We start from the raw sequence: 12,784 nt of genomic DNA, 5'->3' as shown, positions 1-12,784 counted from the left end.
AGCAAATATTGTAAAGCAAGTATGCATTATACAAAATAATATATATTTAAAATCCATACGCAAAAACATGAAAATTGATATAGGCCTCTTTCTGACACATGCACACTCCACTATGAATAAGAAATTAAGAATTAAAAAAAAAACAGTGTTATCATCAAACTTAATCACAAATCCACATTTGTACATCTATAATTATGAGTTGGACAATTAGTTAATTTGATACAATATCAAAGCAAAAATAATTGAAAAACAACTATAGCACCGCATACTAATAAGTAACACATAACAGATAACCAAATTCTTGAATCTTAAAAAAAATTTTAATTCGAGCATTTAGTGAATATCAAATTAACTAATATCCCACCCGTAGGACGGGCCGACCCTAGTATGGTATATAGGAAATTGGTCTGTATGAATATGAAAAAAACACTAATTAATTATATACCAATTTTCCTAGTACGTTTATACCCGGCTTCATTTTGATATAATAATTCTATTTTACCCCTTAACATAACTGAGGAAACTTAAAGAAAATAAAAAAATAAAACTTCCTAATAATTACCTGTCAAAAGTTATTCGTGGCTCTTTAATATTCATCCACCTTTTGCAAATATTTTTCTTTTATTTTGAGAAAGTTGAATCTGTTCCTTTTTAGATTTGTAGGATTGTTGATGAAATTATCTATGTAGAATTTTTGGAAATATTTTATGATCGAAAAGTTTCTCCCAAAATTCTAACTTTTCTGTTTCCAAAACCGTCTGCCGCAGTTACAGCCGATGCGGCGAGGAGCATCACCTAGGCCGACGACTTTACGGCTCTGTGCATCCATCTTCTCAATTTGAAATTTTTCATTGAGTGAAGACGAAACGTGAAAATTTGTAAATTTCGATTTTGCATTCGAAGACGAGGAAAGAGATGCACAAAGAATGTATTTCTATACTATTTTATGAAATGGACTAGATTGTCTTTCCTTCAAATTTGACTATTCTCTTATTTTTCATGTTTATTAATATATAATGTATTATTTACTATGTTATATTTCATTTGATGCTTGAAAAAGAGGGTTCAATTTTCTTCGTTGTTGTTTCATGTTCTAATGATATGAGCTTTGTATTGATGCATGTACGTGTTTTATATTGATGTGTAAATGATTTTGTAAAGAGAAATATCATACTAAACATAAATGGAATATAATTTATTATAACATCAAATAAAACATAATACTATGTGATGTTGAATATAATGATATTCATACGATATTGTCTTTTCCATCTCTTTTCTCTAATGTCGTTAGTTTTCATTTATTTTTCTACAGTCAATCTTAATTTGTGGTCATCATTAACTTCTTCTGTGCAATCATAGACATTTTATCATTTCACCAATATGTATTATTTTATATTCATTTTGTTCCATTCTATTTGAGTTTAAGATTTATTTTTGAATTTGAGGTTTATAACTGGGTTTAGGGTTTAGTGGTTAAGATTTAGGGTTTAGTATTTGGAAGGTGGAAGTTGATATTGAGGTTATCATTAATTTATTTCATGTAATTATAGTCATTTCATCATTTCACCAATATGTACTATGCTACTATTTATTTTATTCCATTTTATTTGGGTTTAAGGTTTATATTTTAGTAATGTTTCATATCATGTACTATCCATATTTTGATATTTGTGTTAGAGTTTATATTTCCTTTTGGGATTAGTGATTAGTTTTTTGGGTTTAATTTATGTAAGGTTTGAGATGAAGTTTAGAGTAAGCACTAACTCATTCCATGTAATCATGGACATTTCAAAATTTGAACAATATATGCTATGCTATTTCGTTTGTTACTATTCTATTTTAATAGTGATTCATATATACAATATGCATATTTTGATATTATAGACGAATGGGGTTGACATTTGGGGCCAACATTACCACAATTCATGAAACCATAACCATATCAAAATTTGAGGTAGATGATAGATTGTCTGTAGATTGCAACTACATTTTTAAGTTTTCTATTCTATATGCATCATGTAAAATAGAAATGTATCTACTAGTATTTTGCAATTTGAGTTTAGTTTATAGAATATTTGAATTGACATAAGATGAAAGTTTATATTTTCATGTAGAGTATAATGATTATTAAATATGGTTTAGTTTATGGAAGATTGGGATTGCAGTTGTATTATGGTTCATATGGTTTATTGATCAGTTGATAGAGTTTTGTTCATATTCAAAGAAATTGGGGTTTCTATTGATGTTGGTGGTTTAGGGAGTTGTGTATGCTTAATTTAAGGAAGTTTTGGGTTTACATTGTATTAGGGTTTACCTTTCCGTGTGGTGTTTAGTTCTTAGTTGATGGGGTTTAATTTATTTCGGGATCTATACTTTTTTTCCATATAGAATAGCAAGTAACTTCTCTTGTCCGTTATGTTAACATAAGTTATGTAACGCATACAACTATATCTACTCGTGTTGCATCATTTTCTTACATCTTGTGTGTTAATCAAAGTTGGACTACGCGCACGTATAGTTATATGTCACAAAAATAACCACGTCACATATCTTAGGAATTTCAACTGGCAACCGTTAACATAAAAGGACATAACCGGAGAGAATGTGATAAAAAGTGACATTTAGTTATGTAAAAATCAGTGCTACTCACTTAATTTTACACTGAAATATGGTTGTTTCGCCAATAAACTCATATACATTATATTCATTCGGACTGCAGGGAAGTCGCGGCCTATAGGTGGATACTAACGTATTTTGCAAAAAGAACATGAGTGTATTTTTATACAAGCATCAGAAAAAAGAAACGAGAGTTTTTATACAAGTATCAGAAAATAATATAACTACAGTAACCAAGAAGGGAAACATAGCCTTAACTAATTATTACAATTAAAATAAGTTTTATAGTCACAAAATCATATATCAAGGCATATATTAATTACAATTAAACTATGTTACGAATTATATAGACACATATATAGAAATAGACGCATAGATATTAAGGTTCTAGTTTAACGAAGTGGTAGTATTCTAGTGGCAGTTTTTTAGGCTTTGGTATTTATTCACATCAGTTTTAGATTTGATTTCCTAGTGGAAACTAAATTATCATTACTTGACCAGTCTAGATTTGAGATTAAGCCCAAGTAGTTAAATTATCATTACTTGACCAGTCTGGATTTGAGGTTCAGCCCAAGTAGTTAACAAGATGGATCGTAACAGATGATTTGTTCATCCACTGATATTAGTCGGAAGATTCCAAACTTGAATCATGCAATGTGGTAGTCGATCCATTCTATAGCACTAAATGTGTTTCTTTCGAATCAGGTCAACCAATGGAGTATATAAAAAAATATTAGTCATCAATGATTACAAATAAACTATTTCATATTTTCCATACCCAAAATATATATAGGACCAAGTTATTACATAAATGACCAAGTTGTAGTAAACAGAATGTAGCCACGTATAAATATCAAGGTATATGAGTTCTCCAAAATCATGAATAACTATTCATACTCATTAATTTGATCATGCACAAACCATTTATGGACGTGTTGTTACAATAAGGTTAATGTAGCCACATTTAATCCAAGAAAAATAATTATTTAACAAAAAAAATGTAGCCACGATTTATAAAGTCACTTTGATATAAGTATTCTAAAGCTACGAGCCTAACTAAGACTAAGCTAAGCTGAAGTCTTTCCTAAATACTTCAATTAAATATGTTGTATCTCAATGAAAAGAAAAACGTTCAAAGAAGTGGAGATAGGTCTATAATTCACATAGTAAAGAGAAGATCACTGTATGCAAAAATTCTTTTCTTTCTTTTTCTTTGTCAACTTAGTCCAAAATCCTTAAATTATAAAAGAAAAAGGGTTATAAGAGAAAAGGGTTCATAATAGAAGACTATTTTCATTCGGATATTTCCTACCACTTACATAGAACTCATTATTTCAAACATAAAGTCATACAAAATGTTTTACCAAAAAAAAAAAAAGTCATACAAAATTATACAAACCAAAGAATATAAGTAAAACTAGGAGTTTTCATGTGTAGAGACAATAATTTTAATAGTTATAATGTTTTTTAAAATTTAGTGTACATTTGATATTATTATTTTTATATTTTCATTTTATCGGTTTGAAAAAATCCTAAATATATTTTTTGTATTGTTTATCTTTATTTGGTTTAACTCTTTTATTTTGAGTTTATTTAAATTTCAATAGAGATTACATTACATTTTATTAAAATAACTTTTTGAATTTATATTATATTATATTCAATAATTATTTCTTAGTTTAATATGCTTTATTCTAAGTATATAAATTTTAATAAATTTTAGATTTTTTTTTATTTTAGTTAAAATATGTTAAACGGGTAAAAATAATATGTTATATAATCTAATAAACAGATAAATTTCAATAATTTTAATCATTAACTATCAATTTTTTTTAGTACGACGCTAAAGAGAGTAACTATGGATCATGGCTCTGGCGCAAGTTGTGAAAACTTAGACCCATTGCTTATGATTGTTTCAAGTATGAGATTAAAAATGAACATTATGTTTTCTTTTGATCTGATAACTGGTTAGGTCTGGACAGACTTATAGAAATCATAGGGGATGTTGGGACAAGGTATCTTGGAGTGAATCAGGAAGCTACTCTCTCAGAAGCGGTCCACAACGCAGGCTGGAACTTGAGAGCGAGAAGCAAGAGAGTTTTTTCTCTGATTTACCAAAAGATTCAAGCATTGCCAACGCCAGACTCTCTGTCTGGTCCTGATATACCATTATGAAAGCATGGAACTGATGACTATAGACCAGTTTTTTCTTCTGCAAAGATATGGGAATATATTTGCATAAGCAAGGATCATCTCATGGCACAACCTTGTTGGTTTTCACAGGGTATTCTTCGTCAGTCTTTTATGGTTTGGTTGGCAATTAAAGACAGGCTGTCTACTGGTATTAGGATGAAACTTTGAAGAATTATTCAGGGTTGTATCTTCTGTGGCGAGAGAAATGATGATCGAACATAAATAATTTATTCTTCGCCTGTCCCTTCACCTTTGCTCTCTGAACGAATGTTGCAGGAAGACTGTTTGGGACTTCCATTACTCCGAATTGAAATGATACAATCATAAGACTGCTGATTCGCTCTTGGAATAATCTTAACACATGCCGAAAATGGCTGAAGATGGTATAATTGTATCGGAACAGTTAAATTTCTATTCAAAACCTTTTTTTTCTTATAATAATAGTAAAAGTTTTAAAAATATATAAAATGAAGAAAATATTCTAAATAAGATAAAAAAAATATGAATTCAAAAGAAATTACATAACCTTACGTTTTATTCACGTTTTATTCACGTATAACTCACATTACATTTTATTTAACTTTTATATATTTCTGAGGGAATTTTATGTTTATAATATCAAACATATTAAAACACACATATTTTATGATAAATTAAATATAAAATATATATTTTGAAAAAAATTGAGAACTTGAAAAGAGTTAAATCTTTTTTCTTTTTCTTGAAAAGACTAAAATCTCATTGAAATGTTTGTTGAAAATAGATTTGGACCGACTCTTTTTTTTTGTGCACCGACTCTAGGTTCATCTATACTAGATGTTTAGTCACGGAGACATACAAAAGATATCTACTTGTCAGATACCAAAGGTAACAACAGAGAAAAAAAATCGAATGTTAGTTTGATGATATACAGATTCACTGCTTACAATTCCAGAAGCATAGACGAAACTTGTCTCAAGCTATAAACTTAGAAAGAAGACATAAGCATAACTGCCTGTATATATATTTTTTTCCTTTTTTGAAAGCTTTTGCCAGTATATTTCATTTTTGTAATTATCGACATTTAATTTTTTGGTATTCTCTCACAGGTCACTAGACAGTGAAGTGTTGTTGTAGGAGAATCCATGTCGAGAGTAGCTTGGTTTTCACATTGAAAATCACTTTAACTCGTTCATGCCAGCGTGCAATAAATTTTTTTTGTTTCAAATTGAGTTGGAGACAAAACTAGTTAGGAACTCAAGTTACTCAACAGTGTCATTAATTCATATTTGGATGGTTTGGACCCTAAAACAAATCAAAGATAATAAGGAATGAATTTGTACTTTTCACACCGATTAATAAAATAAAAATATGAGTATATTAGGGAGATGTGTAAACGGGGAACTGATTACTCCCTTTTAAAGACTACTTTGAGAATAAATTTTTTTTTTTGTCAACACTTTGAGAATAATTTAATTTAAACAAAAGAAGTGTTGTCTAAACGCGAATGTGGAAATAATTTAATTGAGCTGCCTAAGTCAATCAACCGTTGAAACGGAAAAGCTCAAGAAGAATTTAGCAGCCACTGTAAAGGTAGAAAAATAAATTATTCCAAACATTGTTAAAAATAAAGTTTAGTCCAAACGAAAAAATTGAGTCATAACTCAAATATATGACGTCAGTTTATCATTCTCCTCTGTATCTCTCTCCCTATATATACACCCACAATCTTCATTACCATAAAAATCACTTCACTCCACACTGAACACTTTCGCTCATAAACTATTTCTTTTTACCTGATTAACCCAAAAGAACATAAATTTATCAGTTTAGCCCCCTAAAAATCAAGAATCATGCTAAAGATGGAGATCAACGGTAGCACTTCGACGGCTACACCTACTGCCTCCGCCGTCGCTGTAGTCTCCGCGTCAGAAACCACCACTCCCGTCAGCTCTCCTTCTCTCACTTCTTCACCTCCGCCGTCTCTTTCGCCGCCGCAGCCGCCACAACCGCAGGTGGTGCTAAGTCCTTGCGCGGCTTGCAAAATTTTGCGACGACGGTGCGCCGAGAAATGTGTATTGGCTCCGTATTTTCCTCCGACGGATCCGGCTAAGTTTACAATCGCCCACCGTGTCTTCGGAGCTAGCAACATTATTAAGTTCTTGCAGGTACTTTTCTTGTTTATTACTTGTCACACGGGTGTATTTCCTATGTGTATGTCCATCACACACGTGTGTATGAGCAGATATTTCACACTGGGTTATTAGTATTTACATCAAAATTATGATGAGGAAAACTAACACAAACTATATCTTGTGGTAATTAATAAAATAATAATTATATAAAATCCGTTTTATTTTCTTTTAGTAGTTAATATTAATACCAAGTGATTTGTTCTTTGTACAAAAATAATTAACTTACATTTCTCAATTGAAAAGAACTCTGTTTTTCAAAATGTGAAAGGGATGTTAAAGTTGTTAAAAGTCTAGTTGTTGAACAATAATGGGTTCATAAGTCATGTGCCCGGAACCAGGCCCTACAATGGGAATGAAAGGTCAATAACAACCATTCCTCAAAGCTACATGCAGCCTCTCACTATAATACATATGTTCAACATAAAAATAAACATATCTTTTTTTTTTTGAGCAACAAAAATAAACATATCTAACCCTTTAAAAAAAGTCGTATGTATAATTTGCATGTCTATCTCAACAATTCCTTTTCATTCACCTTTGTAAAAGTCATGTACGATTTCTTCATGGTCAAACACATTAAAATAATAAATATAAAAATTCAAATATCCAACATTTATGCTACAATCCACATTCCACAAATATCCAGGACTTTTGTATCCCCTTCTTGGAAATCATGTTTTAGTGAAAGATTATTTGATTTATGTTGTTCTGCTTTTGGTATCAGGAACTTCCGGAATCTCAAAGAACAGATGCGGTTAATAGCATGGTTTATGAAGCTGGCGCTAGGCTGAGAGATCCGGTTTACGGTTGTGCGGGTGCAATTTACCATTTGCAGAGACAAGTGAGTCAGCTTCAAGCACAACTTGCTAAAACTCAAGTAGAACTAGTGAGCATGCAACTCCAAAGATCAGATCTGCTAGAACTGTTTTATAAAATGGAACAAACGAAGTTATCAGCCCAAGAAGGACAGCAGAATATGTCTTTTGAGAGTTCATTTGATAGTGGTGACGAGTTCATTAGTAGCCCCGATGAAGTGACCAATGATTTGGTATTCCTTGAGGACACCAACAACAATAACTCATCAATGTCGTGGTGGGATCCTCTTTGGTGATGATCATAACTTATGGTATTATTAGCTCACTCTAAAGCGCTTTAGTGGTGACTTCCATATTCATATTAAAGACTTAGGATATGATATGGGAAGTTTTAATAATTTGTCTAAGTCAACCTATCATGTATAAGCACGTAAGGGAACTGCTTCAAATTTGTCAAACATGTTACGTATTAGTATTATGAGGGATATTTGATAAAAGAGAGGTTGTATTGAGATTCAAAGAATCTTCTCTTAACGCTAATGAGAAGGAGTTAATTGAGATGCATTTTAAATTTAATGGCTTCAATATTTGTTAAATATACTTTTTTTATAATTTGTTACTGTTTTTGTTCCACCTGAAAAGAGACTACATTACAATAAAGAAAGAAAAAGTATGTCTTAAAAGATACCGAACCACCACCGAATGGAAAAATCCAGTATATAAACAAACCAAAGTTTTACCGAGAAATATAACGTCACCAGCACAATGCTAAAGTTTCGGTGTAACGAAGAATTTGACATTTTACGAATTCTTCAATCAATAATCATTATTTTTCTTCAGCAGGGCCATCTAATTAGGAGACAATCAGTGCAAGCGTCCCAGAATCCACACTCATGTTTCCTGTATTTTCATAGTTAAACGGTCCGACTTTATTTGTATTTTATGCAGAAATTTAAATATATAATAAATTAGATTGATTGTAAAATTAACATATATAATTTATGTGGACAGCAAAATTATATGACAGCAGTACATATTTGAAGACGTTAGTTTTACTAAAAATAGATTTCAAAATTGTCTGTTTTTCACGGGTGTAAAACCAGACAGTTGATTCATTAGGCTAGATACATATAGAGTATTACGTTTTGCTGATTGTTCTATTCATGTCTGGATTCTCATACCATATTTTGTTTGAGTGATAGAATGATTTTTAAATTTGATCATATTGTCGGTTTGGAAATCAGTAAAAATATGTCCTTATAATTTATCCTAAATTATAATTTATCCTAAATATCTGGCATGTTGACCTGGAACATAATTTTCATCGTCTAAATTAGTGCTTCTAGCTCTATATATGTTCAAAGGTAACAAATTCTTCTTTTGGCTTTTAACCCTAATAGCTACCCATTTACTGATTCATCTTTCTAAACTCATTTATATTTGCTGAACTATGCGCCAAAAATCCATGGTTCATCCAATTTGTTTTGTAAACATAAGGTTTGAGTTTTCATTGGATGTTGGAGTCTTTGTATCTATTTCAAAATACATTTTGCATTCACCCTTAGCATGTTCTACTAGCTTTAAAAGGTCTTTGGTGTTATCTCATATCTGTAAATAATTTATCATCACAAGCTTTTCAAAAGTACCTATGAATAAAAATCTCTATTTATCTCTAGATTTTCTATATCATTTTTTTCTAGAACATGTAGTCCAAACTAGTACAATTTTTTTGGCCAGAAAAAAACATGTTGTCCAAATTAATTAAAAAATAACCGTTTAAAGACTAATTTTTATCTTAAAACCCCTAAAAATATTGAGCTGGCCTGTGCGTAAGACTGAGAAGGTCCTTGTTTTCGTCTAACATGCAGTATCATTTTCGTCTGACAAATGTTTTGTTTTGTACTTTATGAATTATATTAATACAAAATTCGAAGTTCTTGAAAGCATATATATAATGTGAAAGGTGAAAAATCCATTAGCTAAGGAAACGACGAAGACATGACAAGTCCAGTAGACTATAGCGATCGAGTACAACACTACGCGTTTTGCTCCATGTGACAGCATGTACACATATGTGTATGATCTTTTTATACGCACTCATGTATGTGTGGACAAATAAAATGTCAATAAGGTTACTGATGGAATTAACTAACGACCTCGATGTTAAAAAGAAAATCTAACAGCTTTAATGATTGTGTTTCAAGGGTAAAAATTATATGGACTATTGACCATAATCATTGTGTTCCGATTGTCTCCAAAATTTCTCTTTCGATTAGAGTGATGTGATTCTCGGTATACTTTATTTTAATTTAATACATTTCAGCTACCAATTGAAGACCAGTATATCATTCTTTCTTTTTGGCATAAGAGATAAGACGCATATTTCTAAAACTCACATTTCCTATTAATCGTTTACGTATAACCAAAAACACAAAATGTGTTTGCCGACAGTTATGAATGGTCTAATTAACACTCAACACTATTCATATGATTGGTCTAATTAAACACTCAATCAAAGAACAAAATCAATAGTGGTCGAAAACTAATGTATGCATTTTACCGACATCATGTGCATCACACGTGACTGCCATGACAAGCAAAACAATAGTATGTGTATCGTTAATTCGTTATTTGTCGGCATGAAGTTGATATGACTAGTTACCACTATGAATTATTGGCTAACAAGTAAATAAACAAAATTTAATCTGATCTATTGAATTCGACCAAAAAGTAGTATCACAATGTTTTGTAATTTAATAAAAGTATAACATTAATTAATCAATAGTATATTATTTCCAAAAAGAAATTTGGAAGAATGTTTTCTGAATTTAGCTATTATTATTTATTATTATAGTGTCAACATGGTGGCATGAAAAATGAAATAAGTTTGTATACAGTAACTTTGACCCATGAAAGAAAATAGCTTCATACCGCTAAAGATCTGTGGTCAAAGCATATATAAACAATTTAAAACATCTCAATTTTGTCTGATTCTCAAATCTTCGAGTGAAACACATATTATTAAACCATACAGGGGAGGGGTAGTCTGGTGTTAGATTGATTTTGACTCCATGTTTGAAGAACCTCACGACATCAAACATGTATAGCCATGCAAACATATAACATATTTGAAATATTATTTGAATAACCACATTGTGGTGGTGTAGTGGCATCTGCTAGAGGATGAGTTGTCATGTTGGTCTAGGTCTGGAATAAATTTTCCTCTAGTGCGAAATTATTAGTTTCATATATACCGACGCAGATATGGACTCATTGCTTACGGTCCATTTAAATATCTAGGAGAAAATTTATCTATGGACTGCACTTCCCATCAAGAAATTAGGTATTATTCTTAAATAGATCTGAATTTAAAATTTTAAATTCAAAAAGAAATATTATTTAAATATTTGGAAAAAGATTCCATTTATAGACTGTTTTTTTTTTTCTTAAAAACTAATTTGAACGATTTTGTAAACTAGAAATATATCTAAACTATAAATATATATATATATATATGAATATCCGGGAAAAAGTTCATTTGTGGGTTGCACCTTCCATCTAAGGGTTAGATTTAATTCTTTAATAAACATGGATTTAACTTTTTTAAATTAAAAAAAAAATTATTTAAATATTTAGGAGGAAAATTCATCTATAAAACTAGTTTGAACGATTCTGTAAACCAGAAATATCTAATATTAGTCATATATATATATGTTTATTAGGCTTAAAGAATTATATAGCTAACATGGGTTGAACTAGTGATTACATCAACATAAGCTAAAACGTAAGCACCTAACAGGTTGTGAAAATGACTTCTTTAGAAGAGACAGTTTATTCAAAGTCCAAACAATAAAACTCTCACTTTTGTGAATTTTGAATAAGGGTTTGACTAATAACCACAAAAAACCTTACAAACCACTCTATACCGCTCTAAAATCTCTCAAAATCAAAAGTTAATCACATCTATCGTTTGCAATTATGTATGATTACACGCTGGTAATAAAAATAATTTATTTAAAGGAAAATTATATAAATTTAAAAAATAAAATAAATTGAAATAATAAATATATATTGATTTATATTATAAAATTTAAAACAAAAAGCATTTGCTATAATTTTATAGACATTAATATATATGTAAATATATATAAACCCACAAATCATTTTAAAATTTAAAACTACGATTTTATAAATATGATTTTTATATCTATTATAATAACATGGGTTTTGACGTTTTTATAATTATATAAAATTTTAATATTATTAATTTATTATTCAATTGATGCTGCATTTAGTAGTCAATCATTCATAATTATCGTGCAAACACATCATTTTTTAACCGTTGTATCAGTCGTACAAATCACTTATTAACTCTTAAAATCGCAACCATCCACATCCGCAAATTGCGTTTATATTAATCACACCCTTAATATTTTAGCTTCTTGAATTATATTGGGAATATATGGGATTAGGTTCAAAATTTACAAATTGTTGATATATATACATGAAAACATTTTTTTTCCAAAAATATGATTTCTAAATTATCAGTTTATATATTTTTCTCGTTAAAAAAAATGTGACAATCACCGACAATCAATTTTTTTTAAATGACTATAAAGTTCTGAATCCGTCAATAGGATGAGGCCTAAACTATAGAAAATTACCTCTTTTTATATACCAATTCAACACTATCAGTTACTATTATTTAGATTAGGTTTGAAGGCAATCAGGGTATATAATTGTAATTATTACCCTTTACTTTATGTCTAGTGCCTTTGTTATCATAAGCAGCCGAAAGGAAAAATAAAGTACCTACCTTGAGTCCTTCCAGTTTCATAATAGCATCAGTTAGAGAACCTCTTCATCGGATTTTATAGACTTTTATTCTGAAATTTGTCTGAGCGTCCAACTCATGCTATTTCTTATCACTAATTCTAAACCCAAAATATTATTTTTAAAAAAAAGTAAAATATTAACTAAAAC

At 30.0% G+C, this 12,784-nt stretch overlaps 1 protein-coding gene across 1 annotated transcript; it reads left to right on the top strand.

Annotated features, from left to right (window-relative positions):
* The first annotated feature begins 276 nt into the window (after positions 1-276).
* LOC103829748 (LOB domain-containing protein 11) lies at positions 277-11,945 on the top strand. The gene is made up of 2 exons (XM_009105446.2): positions 277-6,959; positions 7,711-11,945. The coding sequence occupies exons 1-2, from the start codon at positions 6,645-6,647 to the stop codon at positions 8,095-8,097; spliced, it is 702 nt and encodes a 233-aa protein (XP_009103694.1). The 5' UTR covers positions 277-6,644; the 3' UTR covers positions 8,098-11,945.
* Positions 11,946-12,784: the final 839 nt, after the last annotated feature.

Source organism: Brassica rapa, chromosome A07, assembly GCF_000309985.2.
Source record: "Brassica rapa cultivar Chiifu-401-42 chromosome A07, CAAS_Brap_v3.01, whole genome shotgun sequence".
Taxonomy (NCBI): Eukaryota; Viridiplantae; Streptophyta; class Magnoliopsida; order Brassicales; family Brassicaceae; genus Brassica; species Brassica rapa.
Note: the sequence above shows the minus strand (reverse complement) of the source record. Positions and strands in the feature narration are given on the sequence as shown.

Bases quoted from the DNA above. Each gene is read 5' to 3' on its own strand.
- LOC103829748 (XM_009105446.2), top strand. From the start codon at position 6,645: ATGCTAAAGATGGAGATCAACGGTAGCACTTCGACGGCTACACCTACT. The intron at 6,960-7,710 runs GTACTTTTCTTG...TTTTGGTATCAG, and splicing joins ACATTATTAAGTTCTTGCAG to GAACTTCCGGAATCTCAAAG.